The 25,806-nt window shown below is 41.4% G+C and overlaps 1 protein-coding gene across 6 annotated transcripts in view; it reads right to left on the bottom strand.

The window, feature by feature from the left end:
- Positions 1 to 20,334: 20,334 nt before the first annotated feature.
- The window catches only part of PIK3R3 (phosphoinositide-3-kinase regulatory subunit 3), a 252,695-nt gene continuing 247,223 nt past the window's right edge, over positions 20,335 to 25,806 (bottom strand). For all 6 annotated transcript variants that reach the window (XM_035123276.3, XM_060276934.2, XM_035123281.3 and 3 more), the window contains 3 exons: positions 24,737 to 24,808; positions 24,001 to 24,171; positions 20,335 to 21,863 (listed from right to left, as the gene is read on the bottom strand). In XM_035123276.3, the coding sequence (XP_034979167.3) occupies positions 21,665 to 21,863; positions 24,001 to 24,171; positions 24,737 to 24,808 (442 nt within the window). In that variant the 3' untranslated portion in view covers positions 20,335 to 21,664. The remainder of the gene's footprint in view (positions 21,864 to 24,000; positions 24,172 to 24,736; positions 24,809 to 25,806) is intronic.

The following is a 25,806-nucleotide window of genomic DNA, read 5'->3' as shown; positions in this document are numbered from 1 at the left end:
AAAATTCATTCCAGCAGCACCTTAGAGACCAACTAAGTTTGTCATTGGTATGAGCTTTCGTGTGCATGCTATGGATTAAACTGGATTTTTTATTTCGAATAATTCCAAACTTTATAATGACCAACCCGAATGTCAGAATATAATGAACAAACTTTAGAGTCCTCCAACACTCTTCATCAGGCTAGATGTTAATTAAAGCAGGATAAAGGGAGAAAGGTGGCATACTAGTATTGAGGCCATAGTATCTTCATTGGTCAAAAGTTCATTTTTGTTTTACAGTATAGGCTTAGCAGGGATGTGGCTATGGGGGCGATCATCATGATGAGTGACTGAACTGCAGAACTGACTACTACACTACTCGTTGCATCTGCACTCTGCATGTACTGCATCATGACGATTCCAGATTCACTGCCCCCCTTATTGCCCTGACCTTGTAGATAACCACCATGTTATGGATTTTTAGTCTCTTCCTCTTCTGTTTGTCCCGGTGTACTTGGTCCTCTGGCCCTAAGAGGTCATGGTTGTTGCTTAGCATTTTGATATTGCAGATGAGACTTGGTTCTGATAATCAGCCAGCTGCTCTCGTACACACCCACACACCATTTCCATAAGCAGCCTACTTTTGTGAGCAGTATAACAAGAGCAGCAGACTAATTCAAGATCACCTGCTCCCTTCTTTAAGCTGAAAGATTGTCATGCACTGATTTCTTGCCCAGTTCATGGAAAAGAAACTGCAGTCTTAGGGTTCAATGGACTGTCACTTTGTTCTACCATCAGCTGCACTGTCATCTGGCTGTTAATCCCTGTTGTTCTGGTAGAATACAGTCATACCTCAGGTTGCGAACGTGATCCGTGCGGGAGGCACATTTGCACCCCGCAGCCCTGCGTCTGCGCATGCGCATGACACTATTCGGCGCTTCTGCACATGCACTTGATGTCATTTTGTGACAAGCGCCGAAACCCAGAAGTAACCCATTCCGGTACTTCTAGGTACAGCGCGGAGCGCAACCCAAAAACGCGTAACCCGCAGCATTCGCAACCCGAGGTATAACTGTAAAAGCAAATACTGAAGCTTTGTGAAGCACCTTAAAGACTAATAAATTTATGAGGGCATAAGCTTTTATGGAGTAGAGTCCACTTCATCAGATTCTTATGTCCTAGTAAAGAATCTGTTAGTCTACAAGACAGTGGTTTCTGCTGTAACAGTCCAACCTCTCTGGTAGACTAGTGATTTCCTAGATCAACGGTTAACTTGGGATGTGTAGACCGTGCAAGTCTGTCCAGTGGAAAGCCTTGTACAGTGATATTTTCCATCCCACACATCTGCAACTGTTTAAATCACAGTTTAATTATCTCCTCTGTGTACTGTTCACCTGTGTGAATGGCTTTATTGTGGCTTTCCCCATATTCTACTGAAAATCAGGATTCTGTGGAGTTCAAATAAGGGTAGGAGCAAAAGAAGCATCTGCCTAATAAAGAAGGTCATATTCCCTTGCAAAGGCAGGCACAGACCATTGCTCTTAATTATGTTATTATCTGATCTTCCCAAACTAACATACTTTGCTTGCCTTTGATGTACCATCCAGTTCTGCTCAGACCGCCTTTCCCTTTTTTGGTTTGTGCTCCAGTCATTTTAGTCAGAAGAAGTGATTAATGAAACTCAAAAGGTCAGTTTAGGCTTTTTTCTATTCCTGCAAAGTGACCCAATTGGATACATTGCTGCTTCCTCCTTTATTGATATTTTAAGTGATGCTAAAAATGCCTCTTAATGTCCACTGTACCCCTATAGTAAAGAGCTATTTTAAAATCAAATATTTGATTTGACCAATGTGCCTTTTTCATTTGATTTACAAGTGTAAGAAGGTGAAACACCATTATTAATAGGTGCCATTTATGAAAAATGCTTTGTCTAACTTTTTGGGGTTCTGTGAATTCCAGCCCCTTTGCTAGAAGGGATAATTATCATGTGATCCAGTATGACAGTTTTACTTTATTTCACTATATATATTTTAATTAATATCTAAGACCCATTGAGAGTAATTGACTTAAGTTAGTCATGCCCGTTAAATTTCAGTGGGTTTACTCTTAGAAGGACTAGCGTTGACTACAGTCCCGAATGTTCTGTTGAAATGCCTCCCATCATTTCAGGAAATTGCTAGGTGCTTGCCCTTCTCTTTCTTCTAGGTGAATTTAGTTTTTTAAAGCTGCTTCTCATTTTCTATTATACCACTGGACTATCCAGTATTTTAGAAGATATTAGAAGGAACAGCTGTTTTTAATGTTTGTCTTTTTCACTGTCCTATTATATTTAGCACACCAGAACCAAAATAACTTGAAACATCCAACAAGTGTCCCTTCAGTTCTTAGTGTCACTGTTTTAAAATTGTATTCATCTATTAAAATTGTCCCCCGCCCATCACTGAGCAAAATGTTAAATCTCTTAATTAAAACCTGCAGACATAATTTGTAACAGTGCATCTATGGATGGACCTTGGCGCCAGGGCCTACAGTCCAGGGACTCAGCTATACAGCTGCAAATAAAATGTTTAAGGGTGTTTTAAGTGCAATACAGAATGTGACACTAGATGGCGCTGGTGAGCCTTATGGAAAATTCAATGTATTTTCAGAACAATTTTTATATACCCAGGCCCACCTCCCTCCCTCCAGATGACTACTCAGAGAGCAGCAGATGAGACAGGCAGTGGCCTGCCCCCCCAATCAGCATGAGCAAATCATGCCACAGGTCACCCTAGCAGTCTCTCTTGTTTTATGGCAGATGGCCAGGCATGTACATGAGTACAGATATTTCAATTTAAAAAACTTACTATCCTTTTTTGGGGGGGGGGTAACTAAATGATGCTTATTCAGTTCGCAATAGGGTAGCAGAAGCAATGCTCGTTTTAGTCCTGTAGTCACAATGGTGCTGTGATTTAAGTGAGTTTAAAACGCAAAATTGCACAAACTGTACATATTAGGAATGCAGAAGCAATTGAAAGGCCCAGAACGGCAGTAGGGGAGGGAAGAACAGAAATGTTTACTGTGTGCTTCTAATTTAATACGCGTGGCTGTCTAAAGTGCCTGCTCACCCCCGCAAGTTCAAGTCCAGGATCTAACATTATTTGGCGGCACTGCTGAGTCTTCTGAGACACTGTACACGCAAGGTTGGCTCCAGGTTTGAGGGAGTCCTGGGTGGGCAAAGTGCTCTCTGGTGGGTCCCTTCCTCTGTCACCGGGTCCTGAAAGCCTTACATGGCTGCCTTGATGATGATATTCACTAGTACTCCTGTCAACTCCTCTTCTTCTTTTGCTGCCCACAGGAGCCATTTTGTGTCAGCACCCACAGCACATTTATTAAGATAGGAGTATTGGCATCTCATTCATTTATTTTACCAAAAGAAGCTCTAGCGGCAGCAGTGCTCAAAGCAGGGCCTGGTTGCTAGGAACAACTACTATTTTGTTGTTGTTTAGTCGTGTCCGACTCTTAGTGACCCCATGGACCACAGCACGCCAGACAAAGACAACAGGCATATAAAACTACCATTTTAACTTCCCACAATACCCTGCTGTAGGCCCACTTGGGAACATTGTGGGAAATTTAAATGACAGGCAGTCGCAGCTGCCTGGGACTGTCTCAAGTGCTATTCTGATACATTCAAGGATGGCCTGGCAGCTGCCCCAAGCATGCCAGGTGCCAACACTGGTCCTATGCACCCATCCTTCTGTTGCTAGGCTTGTGTGAAATGTTTCCTAGCCAACCTGATTTGCCACTTTCCTCAAATAAGGCGTAACCTTCTAAGGTAATAATTTTTATTAACCCCCCCCCCCTCCGGTAATTAAACTGTTCTTAAACATGGTATCAGAGTAGGCTAGCTAATACCTAATCATATCATAAATCAGCAGGTCATTACAAACCACAAATAAAGCAGCAACAGTGGGACCAGACGACCTTGTAAGTAGCGGCTTTCCTAATGGATGTTCCTCTATATAACAACTAGCTGGCCTGGCCATGCGTTGCTGTGGGTCAGTCTGTTAAATAGACCCTCAGAGTCCCCCTTCAGACTTCCCTCACCTTCAGAGTGCCCCTTCATTTTTTTTGAAATGTTTTACGTGTGTTCTGTTTACACAGGCTCATCCCTGTGACACCCCCCACCCTGTCCTGACCCATGAGCTATCCCACTCCCTCCTCCCCCCACCCCCGGCTCATCCCTGTGCTTGTCCCCACCCTGTCCCGCCCCATGAGCTATGCTGCCCCCTTTTTTCCCCACCCCCTGGCTTATCCCTGTGGCTGGGCATACCCTGTCCCAACTCATGACCTATCCTGCCCCCTCCTCCCCACCCCTGGCTCATCCCTGTGATTGGCCCCACCCTGTCCCGACCCATGACCTATCCCGCCCCTCCCCCACCCCCACCCAGGTGAGCCCCCATCTCCACTCGGCCCAGTCTGCAAAGCCGAGCCAAGATGCTGTGGAGAGGGAAGCTTTCCTAGCTGCAGTACCAGTGTAGCCATCGCTAGAGGGCATTGTTTTGCGATCTTTCCTGTGTTCCCAGCATCCCCAGCTGTCTGAGTTTTGTGTTGGGAACAGTGGGTTTTCCCAACTTTACCTGCCATAGGTGTGACATCTGTCCAATGTAAATGCATGCAAACACTCGCATATTCGCATGTGACATTGTGGCCAAATTTGAACACGATCGGGCAAGCAGTTTTGGAGAAAAGTGGGCTTTAACAAACATGGACCTTCTACATTTTTATATATATAGATCAGGCATCCCCAAACTTCGGCCCTCCAGATGTTTTGGACTACAATTCCCATCATCCCTGACCACTGGTCCTGTTAGCTAGGGATCATGGGAGTTGTAGGCCAAAACATCTGGAGGGCCGCAGTTTGGGGATGCCTGATACAGATGATTCCTGCACATAGAAATTACCATATTCATGAGAAGGTTTTAGCCTGGAATTCTTCCTGACAACCATGTTTTCTATATGTACTGTAACTTTTTCGTTGTCTGTAGGAAGATTAAATCATGTTACAAAATGTTCATTAATCCAAACACAAGTTTACCACCTCATCTTCCATCATTTACGAATGGACTGTAGCTCAGTGGCAAAGAAATGGCTTTGAATGCAAAAGGTCCAATAATAATAATAATAATAATAATAATAATAATAATAATAATAATAAATTAATTTATACCCCGTCCATCTGGCTGCGTTTCACCAGCCACTCTGTGCGGCTTCCAACAGAAAAATAAAATAATCGATTAAACATTAAAAGCCTCCCTAAACAGGGCTGCCTTCAGATGTCTTCTAAAAATCTTGTAGCTGTTTTTCTCTTTGACATCTGATGGGAGGGCGTTCCACAGGGCGGGCACCACTACCAAGAAGGCCCTCTGCCTGGTTCCCTGCAACTTGGCTTCTCGCAATGAGGGAATCGCCAGAAGGCCCTCCGTACTGGACCTCGGTGTCCGGGCAGAACGATGGGGTGGAGACGCTCTTTCCCAATTTCAGCGCTTGGCATCTCCAGGTAGGGCTGTGAGGGACCCTGTCTGAAATCTTTGAGAGCCATTGCTGGTCAGTGTAAAACAATACTGACCCCCTGACCATGAGGTCCAGTCGCAAACGACTCTGGGGTTGTGGCGCCCATCTCGCATTATTGGCCGTGGGAGCCGGTGTACAGCTTCCAGGTCATGTGGCCAGCATGACTAAGCTACTTCTGGCAAACCAGAGCAGCGCACGGAAACGGCGTTTACCTTCCTGTCAGAGTGGTACCTATTTACTTGCACTTCGTGCTCTTGAATAGCTATTGGTAGGTTGGCAGGAGCAGGGACCGAGCAACGGGCGCTCACCCCATCATGGGGATTCAAACCGCCGACCTTCTGATCAGCAAGCCCTAGGCTCTGTGGTTTAACCCACAGCGCCACCCGCATCCCTTAGGGGAAACCTACTGTGGACGAATTATGCATTTTGAGGAGATAGGTATTAGTTTGCATGATACTTTCTCCCTGCTTATTGTCACCTTTGGACTGGCACATAGGAGCCAACTCCTAGGGGCCAAGGTCACTTTGCCCCCCCCCATAAAATATTTGAGGGGGCTGGGGCCCCCAAAGTTGATGTGAAATCTCATTCAAATTGTGTGTGTGCGCCTCATCATGTGACTGATTATGCAGCACAGGGCTTATTTGCCCCCCTATTTTATTCAAGTTGGCACCCCTGGACTGCCAGTGTTTTTGGGTTTAATTCACGCTTTGGACTCCAGGGATCAGTAGCAGCAGGATGTGGGAAGATCCACCTGTGGGTCAACTGTAGGCTTGAGTGCCTGCAGGCAGATAAATTATGTTGGCCCCAGTAAACTGGCCTACCTTACCAGGTGGGAGGAATTGAGATATAAGGCCGGCAAGCTTGTAGCCACCAAGGAGCTGGAATATCTAAATCTCTCAGATGGGGTCTGACTCCTGAGCTTCAGCATAGGCCTGGACTGAGAGGCTGCTGTGTATTGGCCAGCTGGAGTCTGTTCATTACTGCTTGCTGGAGCTCCCTATAACAGAAGGGGGTTTATCTTGTTCTTGCTGTGCTATTTTGCTTAAATATTGTTTTTGTGCAATCTAATGAAAGCATCGAATGTCCCTCCACTTGTGGTATTATTGCCATTGAATCCAAAAGAACCTTTGCCTTTGCCAAAGCACTTGGTATAATAAGGCAACTTCCATGGTTCTTATCTAGTGTTTCTGAGAGGTTGGCTTCTGATGCTCTTTGGTTAGAAAAGATGCTGTCCCAACTTTTAACGTGTAGGTTAAGGATTGCTTACAATGCCATTGAAAAGAGATAATAGTATCTATTATATAAATAATAGGGTTGACAGTAGTCCCTTTTATGCACTCTCTGGCCTGTGGCCATGACAGAAGCAAATCTCTCCCTCAACAAGTCACCCTATTGTGTATTGCTTCTATTTAGGGACTGTGGGATGGGATGGCAGGGGCAGTGAGATTAGACTTGGGCCTTGGGTTGCCCAGTAGATGTATCTTTCTATTCAACCCATTCCTAGTCCTGTTGGCTTACATAAAGGACATTTTGACTAAATACTAGCTCTGTATAGCTTGTCTATCCCTATCAGTTTTGAAGAGGCAGGATGCAACCACTCCCCAGTAGCCATCATCTGTGACCTCAGAAGTTATCTGCTTGTCATCCACGGAAGTGCCCACAGGGAAGGCGTCAGTGTGGAAAAGCTCATTTTGTGTATGCTAGGCCACTCTCTCTCATGCACTGTTTACCCAACAGACTTCAAGTTTGACAATTTCTCATTAAGCTGATTTCGATTCAGTATCACTAGAGCAAGCTCTTAATTACTTGCACTTTCATCTGTGCCCACTGACGGAATGGAGACGCCAGGAGGGGCCTTCATTTGCATATATTGATTAGAGCTAACCCAAACTCTATTGTGTCTGCCCATCATGTTTAGGAAATGTTAATTCACAGTCTGCTGTGGTTGCTGCCCAGCTTCTAATAAAAGAAGGATGGCAGCTTCTTCGGCACCAGCAGCTTCAACTTCTCACTAGCTAACATGTCTGCAGACTTCCTTTTCTGTGAGGGTGAAGGATGGCATTTTAAATCTGTGCTAGCTATGCACTCATAGGGCTTTGCAACATGCTCTTCTGTGTCTAATGCCAAAAGCTTAAAATAGTGTTCTTTTCCCATTTTAGGCAGAGAAGCTATTTTTCCTCAATCCAGATATATAGGGGCAGATTCAGCTGAGTCCCGGTAGCAGAAACCCATGCAAGGACTTCTACTAGCAGTATCCTGTCCTGAAGGATGCTGGGTTTTGCCACTAAGCATTTGCTCATGTAGAGTGCCTGCCCACCCATGAGTGAGGGGTGGTTAAGTGGGAAGGAGGAATAATCGTACTCTGGTTGCAAGTGCATGTCTAGCTTAAAGATTGTCACATTCCACAGTGTTTGTCTATGAGATTAAGGCATGTGGGATCACCGGGCACTCAACAGTACTCCAGTTAGATTGAGCTGGTATCTCACATTCCTTCACAGCCTATCTGAAGAGCCTCAGAAATTTACGCAATGGAAAGCATCAAAATTGAGAGATTGCATTTCTGCACTTTAGCTGAAAGGACTGCTGAACTACCTATTAATTTCCTTAAACTTTATATGATTTGTGAATCCTTGCTTAGATTTTAACACTTGCTGGATCTAGGAATTAGAAGGGTCTTGGCATACAGCCTACCCCCCTCAAACTCATAACACTATTATGCCCATACACAGTGGCAAAATTTCAATGTAATTGTAAACTTTGGTTTAGCATTACACACATGAGACTTCTGCACTTTGGACTTTTCTTCTCCAGTGTGGTCCTGAGATCGGAAGCTTTCACTTTTATTTTCAAGTAACTGCAGTACAATGCTGCTGTAGTTAATTTAAACTACTGTATTATTTGAAACAAACCAAATCCATAAAACATGGCTTGAAGATGGCTTGTTTCCCTGAGTAGGTGAACTGTGGCCCAAGGGGAACATGTAGCCCTCTGCCTAATTTTGTATGGCTGGAGGGAGATAAGGAGGGCAAGAGGGAAAATCCTGGGGGGACAGGGATGTATGAAACAATGGAATAGGAGGAAAAATTATTCTGTAACTGATCAATACATACTTCTGGCAAGAGAGATCTGTCTCTCTTCCAACAGCCTGGTAGGCAGAAAGGAAAAAGGAGGTAGCAGAAAAGAGAATAAGAAAAAGGGGCAGGCTACACCCCCTTCTGGCACTGAGTCACTCAACAGCATCTTCAAGCCATGTCAAAATAATCTCCCAGGTAATGCAGCTCTCAACAGAAAAAAAGGTTTAACAAGAGGCTTAAACCATAGTAAAGACAAACCACATTTTATCTGGGTTTGTGTTTACCACTGAACTGTAGTTGATTAAAAATGGGAAATGGAAGTTTCCAGTGCCCTTGCAGCTGCATTGGAGGCCAGCAGCATTTATGCAGAGTTCCTTCTCCAAAGATTACTTCCGGCAGTAGTTGGGCTTTTGGACAAGGAAGATAGAGCTGTTTAGGATACTGTCTGTTTTATCTGTTATTCTTAGCGTTTTGCATATTGTCTTGTTAGTGCAGATCTTACAGCATGGTCATCTCAGGAGGGACTTGCTCCCCACAGAAGTGCAGCATTGGAGCACAAGGCATCTCTCCCAGCCTCCCTTCAGCCTCCCTGCTAAGATGGTTCTCCCTTTGTTCTCTCCATTCTTCCCAGCACACCTTGATATAAATCACTCTCTTCTTGTCACCTCAATCTCTTACCTCACCATCCTGGCAATTTCTGTCTGCCCAAGGATTCCTCCTGGATAGGCCATCACAAAAGTTGTCATGCTAACGGCATGGCTTATCCCTAGCTAGCTATGTGAAGCTGCCTGGGTTTGTGTTCCTAAACTGTATTTAACAGTGCTTGACTTAGTTTTACTTGGTGCTTTGCTTACTTGGTGCATTGCTTTTGTTGTTGTTGTTTAGTTGTTTGGTCGTGTCCGACTCTTCGTGACCCCAAGGACCAGAGCTTACTTAATGAATTCATGAGTTTGCTCAAATTCTAGTTCTTTACTGAATCCACAGATTATGGTAAGCCTGCCCCTCCCCCAAACTCATAACACTGCATAGCCACAACTCCCAGAATCTGCAGCACCGTCATTGGGGATCTTAGGAACTGGGTTCTTGGAATTAGAGACCATAGCTTAGTGGCAGAGCACATGCCTTGCATTCAAAAAGTCCCAGATACAATCCTTGGTAGTTCCACTTAAAAGGATAGCTAATAAAGGAAGAACCTTTGCCCAAGACCCCAGAGAGAGCTTCTGCTTGCCAGAGTAAAGTATGCTAGGCTTGATGGATGTATAATCACAACTGGGATAAGGCAGCTTCCTATGAGCTTATATGGGAGAAGACTCTTCCATATGTATATTGAGCTACATTCCTATGGTCTCATGTTTCTGTAAAGCAGGGAGAGCCAACATGGTGCCCTCTGCCTGTTGTGAATTCCCAACTCCTACCATCTCTTGAGTATTAGCCGTGTTGGCATGGCCAGATGGGAGTTGTAGTCCAAAGCATCTGGAGGGCTCCACATTGATTTCTCCTACCATGAAAGTGTAATGCTATATACACTAACATATTGCCCCTTCTCCCTCCCATACTAGTGACCCAGAAATATACTGCAGTTCCTCAACACTTTGTGGCTGTGAGCAAGAGAAACTGGGAGAGCTAGCCTAAAACAACAAGAGGAGTAGGGCCATAGAGGTGTTTGTGGCTCAGACCAGATCAAGGTTCAGGATGAGGTTTTTGTATATTCGGGAGCAGGAAGGCCAAGGGTTATATGATGATAAAGCAAATGTGTCAGGTATTCATAAATGTGTTATAGGTTGGAATATTAAAGCAGATCTTTATGTGCTGCCCATAGTTCAAATGTTGTAGAGGTTTTTGCAGCTGCTTTAATGCCAGAGGCTAAATCTTTGGCAGCTGCATAGTATTTTTCAATGTTTTTTCCTTAGGGGGAGAGTTTAAAGAAAACTAATAAAGCATCATTTGAACAAGACAGTCAGATTAGATGGTCATCCAGAATCTTAGGCATACAGAAGTATACTTCAAATTTTGGACACTTCTTCAGAAGCAAACAAGTCAGACACTGCTATTGTAGAGATGGAAAACTAAGTTAAGGGTAATTTGAAGAAAACTGTTGACAGTTTTCACTTGTGAAATGTTCATGGTATTATATCCTTTAGAAAGCATGGTCAGTGCAGACTGTGTTGCAGTTAAAGGAAAGGAAAGAAGAAATTTTGATGGTTTCATCTGAATTATTGTCTGAAAACCATTTGTCCTGTGGTCCCCCAAAACAGGAACTAATGGTGAGGGCCTAGTTCTGGAACTTTACTCATGCAGTCACAACACCTCCTTACAAGATCTACTTGCCATTAGAGAAGAAGAAAAATGTGCATGCTCAGAAATGAACAGAGTGTAAGTTCCACAGACTGCTGCTGAATAAAGGGGAGAGAAGTATAAGGCAATAGGGTATTAAGCATGCACAAATGACTTACAGGCATACCGTACCTTGCTACCACATGACTTTAACCAAAACCAGAATGTGTAAACCTCTGTTTCAAGTTTGGAAGGCAACCTCGGTTGCGTCTAGACTAGGACATGAATGTGTAGATATGCATTTCCATGTGTGTTTTGCTGTTTCCTTGTGTTTGTGTCCCGTCATCCACACAAGCACTTTCAGTTTTATGCTTCTAAAATGTACCTGGATGTCTCCTGTCCACACTCGTGCCAGTGCTTGATTTTTTTGTGGTGGTGTCACATCCTTTCATGTGGATATTTGTTCAGCTTTTGTTTTGAAATACAAGTTTTCCAAAATAACAGATTTGCACAAAAGAGCAGTAAAAACATTTTTTTAATGTGTGGGGCTTCATACCAGGCAAGATTGAGAGCTGCTGGAATGAAAGGCTGACACTTCCATTCCTCCCCTTTTCCTTTCCTGCTTTCTGTACCTGCAAGGATAAACTTTATTTTTAATACAGCTGTTGTGTGTGAGGGCACACTGCATCGTTTCCTTTTGACTGATGGAAACAAAATGAAAGTAAGCGGGTGTGGCACCCAGCAAAACATGTGTATAAACATGTGTATAAACCTGCTGACATAATGTGCTTTAGTTCATTCAGTCAAGTAACATGTGATTCAGTCAAGTAGTTCATTCAGTCAAGTAACGTGATTTTATACTGGATTATCCAGAGAAGAGGAAAATCAGACTTTAGCAGGGGAAGGTGTGGGTTGGATGAGGAGGACATTGTGTGGAAGCTGCAAAAAGATAGAGAGGCACAAGCAGCTTCAAATCCACATTAGGCTTTGGTCTGGATGAGACCCTAGTTTGTAAACATAAAGGAATTCTTCACCCTAAAAAGTCACATCAGTGACCCACTAAGGTTCTTAAAGGTAAATGTACAGGGACCCCTGACCATTAGGTCCAGTCGTGACCGACACTCGGGTTGCGGTGCTCATCTCGCGTTATTGGCCGAGGGAGCCAGCGTACAGCTTCCAGGTCGTGTGGCCAGCATGATAAAGCCGCATCTGGCCAAGCAGAGCAGCACATGGAAACGCCATTTACCTTCCCGCCAGAGCGGTACCTATTTATCTACTGTACTTGCACTTTGACGTGCTTTCGAACTGCTAGGTTGGCAGGAGCTGGGACTGAGCAACGGAAGCCCACCCCGTCGCGGGGATTCAAACCGCTGACCTTCTGATTGGCAAGCACTAGGCTCTGTGGTTTAACCCACAGCGCCACCCGCCTCCTTACTAAGGTTCTTAGAGCAGCTCTAATTGATGGCTCTTCTTTCTCCAGCTATAAAAATGGGCAGCCTCGCATTGAGACAGTAACTAATACATTATGTTCCCTAAGATGACAGTTGTCTTGTTAAATGGGGTCTTTTTAAAAGTAAAGAAGAAAATAAAAATGTCAGTGGTACCTTGTAGGAAGTTTATTTAGCTCAGCACTGCCAAGCTGCAGCAGATACCTCTTCCCAAAGCTTCAAGCTTCAACTGGCCCATTCCTATGCCCCTGCCACGTTTTCTATTTTGGTAGTTACTGTCGGCAAAAATAGGGATACAAACACTATTGAATGCAAGTAGCATGAACTCAGGATTTGCCCCATTATAAATTGCATCAAAAATTAGTACTTAGTTGTACTGAACAGAAAAATCAGTTTAAGGATTTGCACCTTTTAAGGGTAGTCTTATGGCCCCAGGGATGGTAGAATGTAGCAATCTCCCTCTCTGCAGGTCTGCCCTCAGCAGCTTTCACTCTGTATGCTTCAATGGGAGGACAAAAAGGGTGTTTTCAGTGTGTGTGTGTATCTCTTGGGATGTGTTGGGATTCACAGGATCTAAAGCACTGCCAGAATTTTTTTTTTGGGGGGGAGTGCAGTGGCCCTGGGGTGTGGTGTACTTATTTAAATTTTTTTAGCCCTTACCGGTAGAAAATGGGGAAAGAGATAATGCCCACCCTCCTTTGCCCTAAAGGCCAGGTAGACTCTGGATCTGGCAGTTCTTCCATCTCAAATTCTCCCTCCCCCAATGCTGTAGGCACAATTCACATCCATTAAAATCAACAATACGGTAGTACAGGCATCCTTCAGATACTGTGGGTTTGGTTCCAGAATACCACAATAAATATTGCAATAAAGTCACACATTTTTTCTTAGTTTCCCAGTGCATGTAAAAGTTATGTTTATACTATACTGTGGTCTGTTTATACTATACTGTTAAGCCATGTCCCCCCTGGCTGCAGGGGCGGGAGGAGAAAAACTTGGTTCCTAGCCAGTTCCACTCCTGTGGCAGGAAGAGGGGCAGTGGGCGTCTTCCTTCTCCTGCAAGCAGCTAGGCTGCCTACAACTACACCCACATCCTTGTAAGGAACAATTATCTGTGAAATGCAATAAAGTGAGGTATGCCTGTAGGTCATTTTGTTCATGCTTAATACCCTAACCCTATTGAATGGATGGGCTTGCGCCCCTTGGCATAAATTGAAAAGCAAGAACAGTGGGTCCCTTTCTTACCAGCTTGATTGGCTGCGACAGGAAGAGAGAGAGAATAGGTTGGCCATAGCTACTTTTGGCTCTGGCCCAGTCTACTGCTGGCTTAGAATCTGCCCTCAGTCAACATATTGTCCGTCCCTGCTTCAGCAGCAAAGCAATCATCTTTAAAATGACATTTTAAAGATGGGTTCTTCTGATCAAAGTCTGAATGGAACACACCAAGTCCAGTGACTGTAACTGAAAATGAGAGCATTGAGTGATGTAAATCAGTATTCACTAACAGTTTATGAAGAATGTTTGAGACTGAGATTCAGCCTTTAAGCTTGAAGTGGGAGCTTGGATTAGTGGTACAAATTAGAGTGGTTCTATTGTTTTCATTTTTAACAAGTGCTCAGTCATAAATTAATACTTAGTGAGGGCACCATGCAGCTGGGTCTCCAGCTGTATAGTTTTTTTCACTGTTGTGATGTGTTGCATGTTTTAATATTTGACTGTGGAAGAGTGGTTAATTAAAATTTGACTACATAGAAATGGCAAATTGCTTGAAGACTACATGCTCCAAATGAAATGTGGAAACAAGCTCATGGGTGTTTCAGCCCATGGATGAACTGAAGTAATTTTCCACCTGGGATTTTCAAGTAATAGTTGGGAATTTCAGCAATATTTTGACAAGCGAGGCACCAATATTTATTTGATCTTGTATTTAAAATTTCAAAACAGAGTAAACACATTTTTACCACCACATCATACCAGCTAGGCTGTATTTCTCAATTTATTAGAAACAGCGGTCAGTACATCCTTCTAAAACATTACATGTAAATGTGCTTTATTGCAATCTTTTATTGCATTTTTATTCTAAAGCAAAGTAGGCCAGAATGCTTAGTGTCTGGGATTCCAAAGCTCAACCACCTATTTTAAAAAATAGAAACATACAGTAAGATCATAGCACATTTGGTGACAAGTACAATGTTGCATTACTTATCTAGAAACTACAATATGACTAACATACAATTGTTTTCCTCATGAAGCAGTTTCTTTTTAAAAGTTAAACTACATGAATTTGACTACACCATAAAATGACAGAAGAACAGGTTTTACATACCAACAAGACTACTCAAGTTACATGCTGGAATTTATATTTAAAAAATAACAAAACAAAAACAATCCCCTTTGCTCCATGAGAAGCAACCTTTCACAAATAGCATCCCTTAAAAGAAAAACCAAAATGGATTTCAAGAATGTAGTGTTCATGTGCGGGATGTACAGAAGGAGTGCACAGTCCTGGCATACCTCAATACAAAATGAAGCTACCTACTCATTGTTACATGTATTTGTAAAATGAGTCCATACACAGTGATTAATGCTATTATTCTCCTTTGCACATTAGTTCTAGATGGGGTTTTCCCATATTTAAGAAATGTGCAACTGTTACTGTCTCTCAAAAAGAAATGGGGTTTATATAAAATGCAACCACTTTGCTTTGAATAAACTACAATGCTTTATCTTGAAGCAAATAAGGAAAACACTTAAAAAATTGGAAATTTAAAAGCACATCGAGAGTATAAGTGAGGAACCCCACTTTTTTTTGGGGGGGGGAGAACAAAATGATCCAGACTTTCAGATTGTGAGGTGGGTAAAGCAAGTGAAAATTGTGAATTTGGAGTTTCAGAGGGCCAGGGCTAGTTATGGCCAATGCATATTAGATATATGTATGTGAATTTATTTTCCATATATCTATATACATACAGTGCGTGCACGCACACACACATACACACACGTTGCAGACCAGTACAATCCCATGGTGCTGTAAACTAGCAAAAATTAACAGGTTGAGTTAAATTTCTTTGTAGTCAGTCACTGCAAATACTGAATACTCTACACTCCAAGAAAGACAACACACAGTTGGCTGGCATACAAGGGTGCAACACCACTGAACATACTAGCCTATGATGGGGGAGGAGAAAGCATGTTGACCCTTGAAAATGTATTTAAATAGCTTTTCTTTAGAAACTGCAAATGCCTGTCTGAAAATAAAATGTGTCCCGAGGTGTTGATTGGAGAAAAGTGCAAAGCGCCCAATGGTTATAGGTAAGATACTAAGCAGCGTGAAACAGAATAAACTTTAACTATGAGCCATTGCTGTATGCAATACTCAACCTCCATGAGCCTTAAAACAGGAGTAAGGTATGTTGCTGAAGAATGGTGTATAGTATAAAGGTCTGCATTAAAATTATGAAGCAAGCCAAAAATGCTAGTGTTTGAAACCTAGAAAAGTTAGAATGATTAGAACAGCTAAACTTCCACTATTTGTTATTCAGTGTTCAGTCAAAACATACTCCAGCCAAGCAAAGCTCTTAGCTCAGGGCTGAGAGAAAATAGGATGTTGAGAGATCCTGTGTATTATTTACAGCCCAATCATACCAGAATAATAGTGCTTGAGGGACAGTGGGTTTTTAACTCTTCTCCCTGCTGAAAATAAATCATCCCTCATATTTAATATCTGCCCTAAGGGGCTGGGGAGAAAACAGGCAGCACCCCAGTTGTATGTTCGTTTCCCCTAACACACCAAATAGCTTCAGAATGGTGATTTAGCTCATGAAGATGGCACAGGGAAAAAAGCTTCAACCACCACACCCAGAGCTATCTTGGCGTGTAGAAACATTGCAGCTGTTTGTACAATTTGGCTTAAAAACAGCATTAGCTTTTAGGCAACTGACATTTATGTTAAAGTCACCCTATAATCCTTAGAGTCAGAGTGGGTTCCATTTACCCCTTCCATGAAAGAGCTTTGGGTTGATGGCAAGTGGCAGAAAGCAAAATGCAAAATGCTTCTTCCCACATCTCTTTACTGGGGTGTGTGTGTGTGTGAGGTGGGGTGTAAGAGCAGGTTCTGGGCTTCAGGGAAAAGAATGTGGGGTGCAGTGTCTCATGGACAGGGAGGCCAGGGTTGGTCAATACATCTACAGCTAGCAAGGAGAAAGAACTACTAGGGCAGGTTAGGATGGAAAGCACTGCCCTGGTTAGTGCAAGTATGTGGAGTCAATGACAGGTATTGCCTCCAATGCCTGTGTGACTTTCCCTATCAACTTGGATGAAGCAAGGGTGCTGTGGTGACAGGGAATAGCTTTCCTAACTTAAGGGGAGTCATGAGACTATGGTGCAGTGCACATCCTCACATCCCTGAGACTCCTAAGCAGGTTGGGAAGAGTCAAGTGGTGAGGTGTCAATGAGAAAGAGAAGTGCAGCAGTGGGAGACTGGTTATGGGTCCCAAGAAGTGCCTGACCATGTCCACTGCTGATGCCAGCCCTTGGACACATCCTTATTCCGTTTCTTTTAAGATGTGCTTCCTATCACAAAATGCCTTAAAACACCTCAATTCTGGAAAACTATCATTTTCAGGAAACAAAGTAATTCTCATTAAAGAAAAGAAAAACAGAGTTCATGTCTAAAAGTACAATTGCTGCATATCAGAGAATGGAGGTTTCAAGTTAAAACTCCAAGTCTGGCTGCTTTTAAGTGCAAGTATTTTAAAGGGTGAAACAAACTGGATGTAAATCTTTACTTCATGAGCATACTGAAACTTTCCAAGTCATGAAGTATATATTTATGAATTCACATTAAAAAGATAAAAATGGGTAGAAGAAAAACCTTGAGCATACATTATACCCAGATCTGCATTTATACTCTTGTCATCTCACAAAAAATGTCTTACATCTGCATACACACAATACATGTTACCACTTCAGATTTTTATTCCCTGTTAGTGTGAATTAAACCAAAACAAAAAAACTACACATTCAAACAAATATTGTTCAAGTACCAAAGAGGGGGCTTTTGTAGACTTGGAAATATGATAGCCAAACAGGAAAATTGCTATGTGAAGAGAACCCATTAAGTCATTGTACATGTTGTCGTGGCTTTCCAAGTGACAACATAATTACAGAACCAAACCACCTCAAGCTCTTAATATGTGTCCTACATGTGTCCAGGTTGGCTTCTACAGTCTACTGTGTGCCTGATCTTAAGAAAGACTGAATAATTGCTGCTATCCATATTCCTGAGCTTGTGCAGACCGGGAGTTTGGATGAAAAAAAGAATGTATGAGAACTGTGCTTGAGTATGGGAAAACCAAACACCTACAGTTATGGGGCGGGGCGGGCGGGGAGAGTACTGGAATTAAAGGGATTATGCATACTAATTTATATGTGAATTCAGTGGCTGGAGGTAGATTTAAACTTAAATTTGGGTTGTATGATTGTTTTATGTTGCTTGTGTTGGCTGATCCCCTGCTCCTTTTCATTTTAGGCTATGATCATAAGAATTGCATCACCAGCTCTACATTTTAACTACAGGAGCTTTTCAAAGTTTGTATCCAGCTAAACACCACCACATACTGCATCAGGTATAATTTCTGAACTCTCCCAAATTTTAAAAGTGACTTGTTAAGCAAAGAACTGTTGTTTAGTGAAAGGTAATCAAGCAGCTCCAATGTGCACATAAAATCAATTTAGCTCACAGACTAGAAAAGTAACCCAGTGAGGCTGGATTTATTCCTACATTCATAAGTAGGATATTCAATATACTGCTTTGTACAACATAGGTACAGAGGAAAAACTATGTTGTAACCTCTATATGAATTCTTCCCAAAATTTCTCCTTAACAGTGCTGTATTTGTTCTTATGATATGTGACTGGCAAAGAAATTAGCTGCAGAAGTACTAGCAGTTCAATTACTTTTCAATCTTGGCTGATCTATTGTGCATTGCAGCTACTGCAACAGCTACAGAAAAATATGCAGTTTTCAACTTGTGAGAAAGGAAAATATTGAATCCTCTCCACTAAAGTACTTCAGATAAACTGTGTATTAAGAGCCTTTCTCCCCAACCAGTTTAATGCTTAACAAAAAACCTTTACATAGTTGGGTCATTGAAATCAGTATAACATCTAGCAGATTAAAAAAAAATGTTCTACTAAAACAAGCCTAGCTCATTGGCTTAAAAAACAACACATTCATCTTCTCATCTTCCATTTTGCCATTCTCTAATGCATTTGTAGAAAGACAGCAAGTTATGCTAGGAAGCTGATCTTAACAAAGGTGAACTATGAGAATTTGGAATGCTGCCACTTGAGGTCAGCTAACTGGTGTGAAAAATTAGGCATGAGAACATTAAATCAAGAAATGTTGTTGGAAGCTGAATGATGGTAGAAGAACATTTCTTCTACAATCTTTCATTTTCCTGCAAAATGATTTTTCACTTGCAAAGTCCATCCAAAAATGTTCAGGCATTGCAAGCATGTGAACACCAGCTGGCTGTTATTTATAAGCCAAAAGGAAGCCACGTATATATGTTTACTTTCCTCAAAATTCTAATCAAAATGTGTCAGAATGTGCCAATTTAAAGGGAAGTAAATCAAGGCACCTTGTGAGATGAAGTACACATAAAGTTAATTGTAAATGTTTAAAAAATGAACCTAAAGGAAGCATATGAATTTACTGATACTCTGAATACAGTAACAGAAGCCAAAGGAATGTATCCCAGGGCCATGCTACTCCTACTTAGGAGTAGACTCACTGAAGTCAATGGACATGACAAACTTGGGTTCATTTAATTTCAGTGGGTCTTTCTGAGAGGGACTAGCACTGGAACCAGTGACTTCCTAGGGGCAAACCCAAATTAAGTTAATGCAAAACAGTGGGGGTTGTGTGGTATGGCCTAAATTGCCAATTAGCTCATTGTTTGGTTATAACAGGCATCCCCAAACTTCGGTCCTCCAGATGTTTTGGACTACAATTCCCATCATCTCTGACCACTGGTCCTGTTAGCTAGGGATCATGGGAGTTGTAGGCCAAAACATCTGGAGGGCCGCAGTTTGGGGATGCCTGGGTTATAACATTAAAATGTGAAGATTTATAATTGGTAGTTATGGGAAAACATTCCACTGATTCTGAATAAGTCAAAACAAGCCTCTGTGGTCTATGCTAGATTTAATGACAGAGTAATATTAAGCAATGTGCAGATACCAAATTAGAATGTGCAAGCTGGTTAGGCTTCCAGAGGAGGTATAAAGTCTCAACCTGATGACTCTGAAAAGTGGCAGAATCCAGTGTCATGCTTAATAAAAGTAGCATATTGCTGCTGGCTAAAGAGGATGTGGGGGTGGACAGGCCTGGGAACAGAGGGACTGAAAAGATGATGGCACATTAAGTTATTAACTATCATCTCCCAAATTTAAAGACTATAGGATGGGTTGGTGGTTTTTTTTTGACAACCATGGTTCCATTTTTAGAAGATCATGTTCCAGCTGGTTAGCCAGCACTTAGCTTAAGTGGTAGTAGATTAGTGCAAAACAGAAGTGCTTTTGGGACATGTCAAGCAATCTTGTATAGCCCCTCCAGTTGCTGATTAGTGCTCAAATTTTATCATTTTCCTGTTCAGCAATTTCATATTCTGCATAATACTTCTAAGCTCCCTTATAGTGCATTCTGCTTTGTGTAAACATTAGAATCTAACAGTCTGGGGGTTCAAGGTGGCACTGAAGGTAGGTTGGAGCCAGAAAAGATCCAAATGTCCCAACTCCCTGGCATGCACTTCAAATACTAGACAGAAAAAGGAATGACTTCATGCTGAATCTTCCTATTTGTCCTTGTTGTGTAAGCAAGTGTTCTAGCTCAAATATAATCTTTAGAAATCACAATAAATCAACAAGGGCATACATGTAGTGACAAAAAAAATGTAAATACAGCATTGTCGGAGCACAAATTCTCACATTCTAGTGGATCCAGTTCTCACTATTTGCTATAATTTCATTATTTGATGTTACATATAATCCAGATGAATCTGATGATGGCAGATGACCAAGCAAAGCTGTTTACATACTGAGAGATTCTACCACTTTATATCTTTACTAGTCCCATTGAATTGAGCTACCCAAATATTTGTCTTATGGTAAGCCAGCAATGAATTCTAAGGTTACAGAACCTGTACAATGGATTTCGTGATTTAGGGTGCAATCCAAATGCATTATAAACACAGTTTTGTAGCCAGTTTCAACAGTATATAGACTGCACCCATAGGGGTTTTTTGTTTGTTTTTTTGGTTTAGCAAGCCATTGAGAAGCAATCCATTGCACTTCTAAAGTTTTTTTAAAAAAAACAACAATTTTTTTTAAAACAGAAAATTCATTGTTCAGCATCTTATAAACATGCCAGGTGCCAGCTTCATTCTGCTTAACATTCCAAAGCTTAGTATCTTTTAAAAACAAAATCTGACATCCTTGGAAGAAAAGAACCACATTTTAAAAATAATAAAGGGGGAAGTGGTGCAGTTACATCAGGTCAGGTTAGTTTTCAGAACAAAAGACTTTTTTAGCTTTTATATTTCTCTCTTCAAGTTTTGGCAAGTGTGATTGCAAATGCAATCTACCCCTCCCCCCAAAAAAATCCAGCAATGAAAGTAGTTTTGGTGGGTTCAATTTGGTTTCTTTTATTTGAAGACCAGTAAGTACTATTGAAACCAAAATTTTGCTATGTTGGTAGAATATAAAGCAATATTTCCTTGAGGATATTCTTTTAAATAAGAACCTGAAACTCTCCCCATAATTCCTTTGGTCTCCTCTCACCAAATACCATGCTACATCAAGATGAGCCCTCATGTGTAAGTTTGTCTGATTTGCAGCCAAGCTGCTAAAATTAACAGGGAAGTTTATGGAGTAGAGACTTTCCCTACATTTTCCTGGAGCTTAAGACTGAAAGACATTACTAATACCTCAGAAAAACAAAATCCAAGTAGAAGTTCCGCTGATGGTGCCTGGCAAAAGTTTTGCTTTTAGTTCTTTCTGTATGCATCTTTAAAGAGATAACTTGTTCCTTATAGGGAAAATGAGAGAGTCTCCTTATAGAAAAACACAGCTGATCTTCAGGTAGCACCAGGGCACCAACCCCAAAGCTATTATTTTGTTGCTGCTAGGTCTCCAATTCACATTCATCAAATCATTTCTTGTGCAAAACAAGCAGTCTTAAGGAGAAAGAATGCCCTCTGGGTTTTAGTAAAAACTGTAGAAAAGAAATCCGAGAACCAACACTTCACCTATACTCCATCCTCCTAGAATTTATCTACAGAGGGAGGGCATTTGTGCGTTGACAGGATAAGCAAGCCGGACATTGAGGGAGTCATTGTGTTGGACAAGGGAGGTATGCTGGTAATGAAGGACTAATTCTTTTAGGGTAGTATAAAGGTTATATGGCTCTGCAAACCCATAACCTCTTGGAGTGCTGTAGATCACACAGTGTTTAACTTCACCATCAGCTCTGTTAAAAAAAATAGAAAATAGAAAATTAACATGATAGTAATTTAGAAAATAGAAAATTAACATGATAGTAATTTAGAAGGATTCCAACAAGTGAGATACTGAAAAGTCATATAAACATCAGGAACCTTGTATACAACAGTATTCCTGTAATGTTTTTCATGTTTAGAATGGCTTGCTGTCTCATGAATGCTTGTCACGGTGCAGTGAATGCTTTTTTAAAAAGCCTTTCAGGTTGTGACAGAGGTTCCTATTCTACCTGAGTATCATCTTCCAAACCCTCTAGAGCTTAGCTTTATAAAATATATAACATATTTACAGTAAAGAGTATTTTTGCCAGAGAACCTGCTTTTGGACTTAACTTTTAGTAAATCCATTTAAAAAAACCATAAAGCAGTTTAGGTAAGTGGCATTTAAGGTTCCAGTACTGTTCCTGGGCAGATCCTTATAAATACTACGGGGCTCATTTGACCAGAATACACAGGGCAAACATTCACTCAGTACTAAAGCACACATAATTCTATCACACATGAAAGCAGAATAAATGCCCAACCTGCAAAGCATTTCAAGAACTACATATTACCCATAATCTAGGGAAATGTACATCCTCTAGCTCTTGTAGAAACTTGTTTTGCTTATGTCACAAGAGCTGTAAGATACTAAACAATTTAACTTAGTGACTGCACTAACAATTATTGACAAAAGATATGATTGTGGACAATTCCCAACACATGTTATTTCCACAACATGGTGCCCTCTAGATGTAACTCCCATCATCCCTGACCATTGGCCATGTTGGTTGGAGTTGATTGGAGGTGGGGAAAGGCAATTAGCTCAGTGGTAGAGCATCTGTTGGAAGATTTAGAACAGTCAAAAGAAAGTTGTTCACACAGTGCATAGTTAAACTATGGAATTTGCTCCACAAGTAGTAGTGATAGCCAGTAGTGATAACCACCAACCTGGAGGGCTTTAAATGAGAATTAGACACTAACCACAATGGCTATGTTCTACCACCAAGGTTGGAGACACAGTATCCCCATGAATGCCAGAGAGAGTTCTGTTGCGATCAGGTCCTGCTTTGGGGTTTTGCATTGGCATCTGTAAGAATAGGGTGATGAACTAGATGGGCCATTGGCCAATCCAGCAGGCTGCTCTTGTGTTTGTATGCTTTGTACGTAGAAGGTCCCAGGTTTGATCCCTGGCACTTTCAGGTAGGGCTGGGAGAGAACCTTGTCTGAAATCTTGGAAAGCTACTGCCAGCAGACAATATACTGAGGTAGACAGCTTCCTAAATTCATATACTAATCCAAACAACCAGAGGGCACCAGGTTGGGGAGGGCTGGTTAAGTTAATATGCCATGTTATAATCTAAATGCTAAGAAATTTACTAATGAACAGAGACTGAATTAAATCTCTCTCACTCCTGCTACCAAAGCTATTTTAATTGGAGATGTTGAGACACCAGTCCTTTGCACTATTGTATCCATGACGAGATCCCAATTTCCCCCCACTAAAATAGTGCATTTCTGAGCAAGATCTGGCTGCATGATTTTGAAGCAATAGCAAACTAGAAGAGTAGGCTCTAAGTAGCTGCTCACATGGGCAAATCAAGGCACTTCGTATTTTTCTTGAGTGTATATAATGATGACACAGAAAGCTTAGAAACACTTTAGAATACTTTTGTCAAGAGGACTAGGCAAAGAATGCAAATACAAAAGAGTCACAAACATAATATAGATTATGAGACTGAGGCTTAGTATTGGTTGTGCTGTGCCATGTAAATTACCGTATTTACTCGAATCTAATGCTCAACTTTTTGGGGCAAATTACACTGCAAAAATTGAGGTATGCATTAGATTCAATGGCGCGTTATACTCAAGTAAACACGGTAGAAAGCTAACTGTCCAAGTAAGTGTTCAGTTATCTTTATGTTGCATTCTCCACAGTTCACGTTAAACCTATTTTTAATTAAGAAAATGTAAGGCAAAAAGCTATCCAAGTTATGCAGCCAAATTCTATACATGGTTGTTTTGATGCAAGTCCCACCAAATTTATTAATTTAATTTAATGTTGCTGACTCCCTTGTAAGTGCACATAGAGGACTTGGCCTAAAGGAAATCCAGGGAATCACTACTTACACCACAGAACAAGCATAACAGCCTTTCTTGCTACTTTCTCGAATTAAAAATGCTCCATCAGGTTTCCCACAAAGCAAATCTTCTGCTTGGATGCGATTGATATCTCCCACAAACCAAGATGTTTCATCATAATGTGGCAGATTTTCATCCTCCTCATTTGTAAAGTATGTACTAGGAAGAGACAACAAATCTTATTTCCTTAATACAGGAATATTTCTGTATGAGGATTACTTGTTCTTGCATGAAGCAATTCATGCAAACAACAACAGAGGCCTAACTCACATGATTATTTTTATACCACTGTTAATTCCTGTGTATATGGGACCAAGCCCTGGATAAATCAGCAGTAGTTTTATGGTGCACAAGAAAGCACTTCCATTGTCTCAGATGCTTACATTTCACCCATGCAAGATAACAGATACTAAGATTTTAAAAAATTAATTTGTACTAGTTATATATCACTAGTAATAAATATGTTAGAGGGATGGATAGAGTAATTTTTTTCTGAATGATTCTTCTGGAACTGTACACCACTAAGAAAAATCCATTGGTGTTATCTGAAAATCTATATGCATGACAAGATATTGTCACATGATTAAGAAAAAGTGTACATGGTCGTATGGCAGCCACATGCATGTACACCAACACAGAGCTACACACTCCTGTCATGCACTATTTCTATGCACTTTAATCATCCATATTGCAAAATTCAGAGTAGTTGTACAAAAACACTTACTCAATGTTTTCATTTTTTATTCCAAGCCAGTCGTTTATTCGTTTCTGCCTCACTCCTTTATGATTAAGCCAGCTGCCAATGAGAGATAATATACTGTAATACGGTCTAATAGTTAATATCATTTACAAAAAAGACACTTAACAATTCATAACATTCTGAGACCATAATTGGTCTTCCTATAGCAGTGTCCTTACTGAAGGAATATACCAAAACCTGAATTAGAAAAAGCATATACAGTTAGTTGTACTTACTGCATATGGCTGCACATTGTACAACATTTTGAGCCTTTGGGAAAATTGACCTCTATGTAAGATTTTCTTCCTTCCCGCTCCTAGCAAGATATGGGATTTGCTCACTGGATATCCCAATTCCATTTAGTGGGTAAGCAGTTAATGCTCAGAAAAGCAGCTTATCTACGAGGGCATTGGTTAGTTATCTGCTGACTTGGTACACCCAGTTCAGTATAGGCTCTATATCACTTCAAAGCTAACAAGAAAATTTAGCTGGAACTAGAAATGTTCCATACAAGACATGCTATGGATTAGTTATTATTAAGCCAAGCACTTATTACATGAGTGCTGAAAAGGCTAACCAACTGTTAACATCCTATCATGTTAAGTGCTCAGCTTCCTTTCCAGTAATATATTTGGAAATTAGATGAGAATTAATAGGAATTGTGTGAATGTTTTTTGCAAATAATTTGAAAGAACACCTCCCCCACTACCCGCCCATCTGTGCTTTAAGGCCAGCTTGTAGCTCCAACAGTAGCTGAAGTCAGTTTTAAGAAGTACAGTGGACGCTCGGGTTGCGAACGTGATCTGTGCAGGAGGCATGTTCGCAACCCACAGCGTTTGCAATCTGCAGCGCCGCTTCTGTGCATAGCGTGATTTAGTGCTTCTGCGCATGCGCCAAAACCCAAAAGTAACTTCCGGGTTCATGTGGTGCGCAATCCAAAAAGATGCAACCTGAAGCATCTGTAACCCGAGGTATGACTGTAGGACCTTCTCTGTTTGGGCACCCTGAATATGGAACTCACTCCCGTTGGAGATGCTGTTGTCCCCCATGTTATC

This window comes from Zootoca vivipara, chromosome 7, assembly GCF_965207765.1.
Source record: "Zootoca vivipara chromosome 7, rZooViv2.hap1.1, whole genome shotgun sequence".
Taxonomy (NCBI): Eukaryota; Metazoa; Chordata; class Lepidosauria; order Squamata; family Lacertidae; genus Zootoca; species Zootoca vivipara.
The sequence above is the reverse complement of the archived record's forward strand: the minus strand, read 5'-3'. Positions and strand labels throughout refer to the sequence as shown.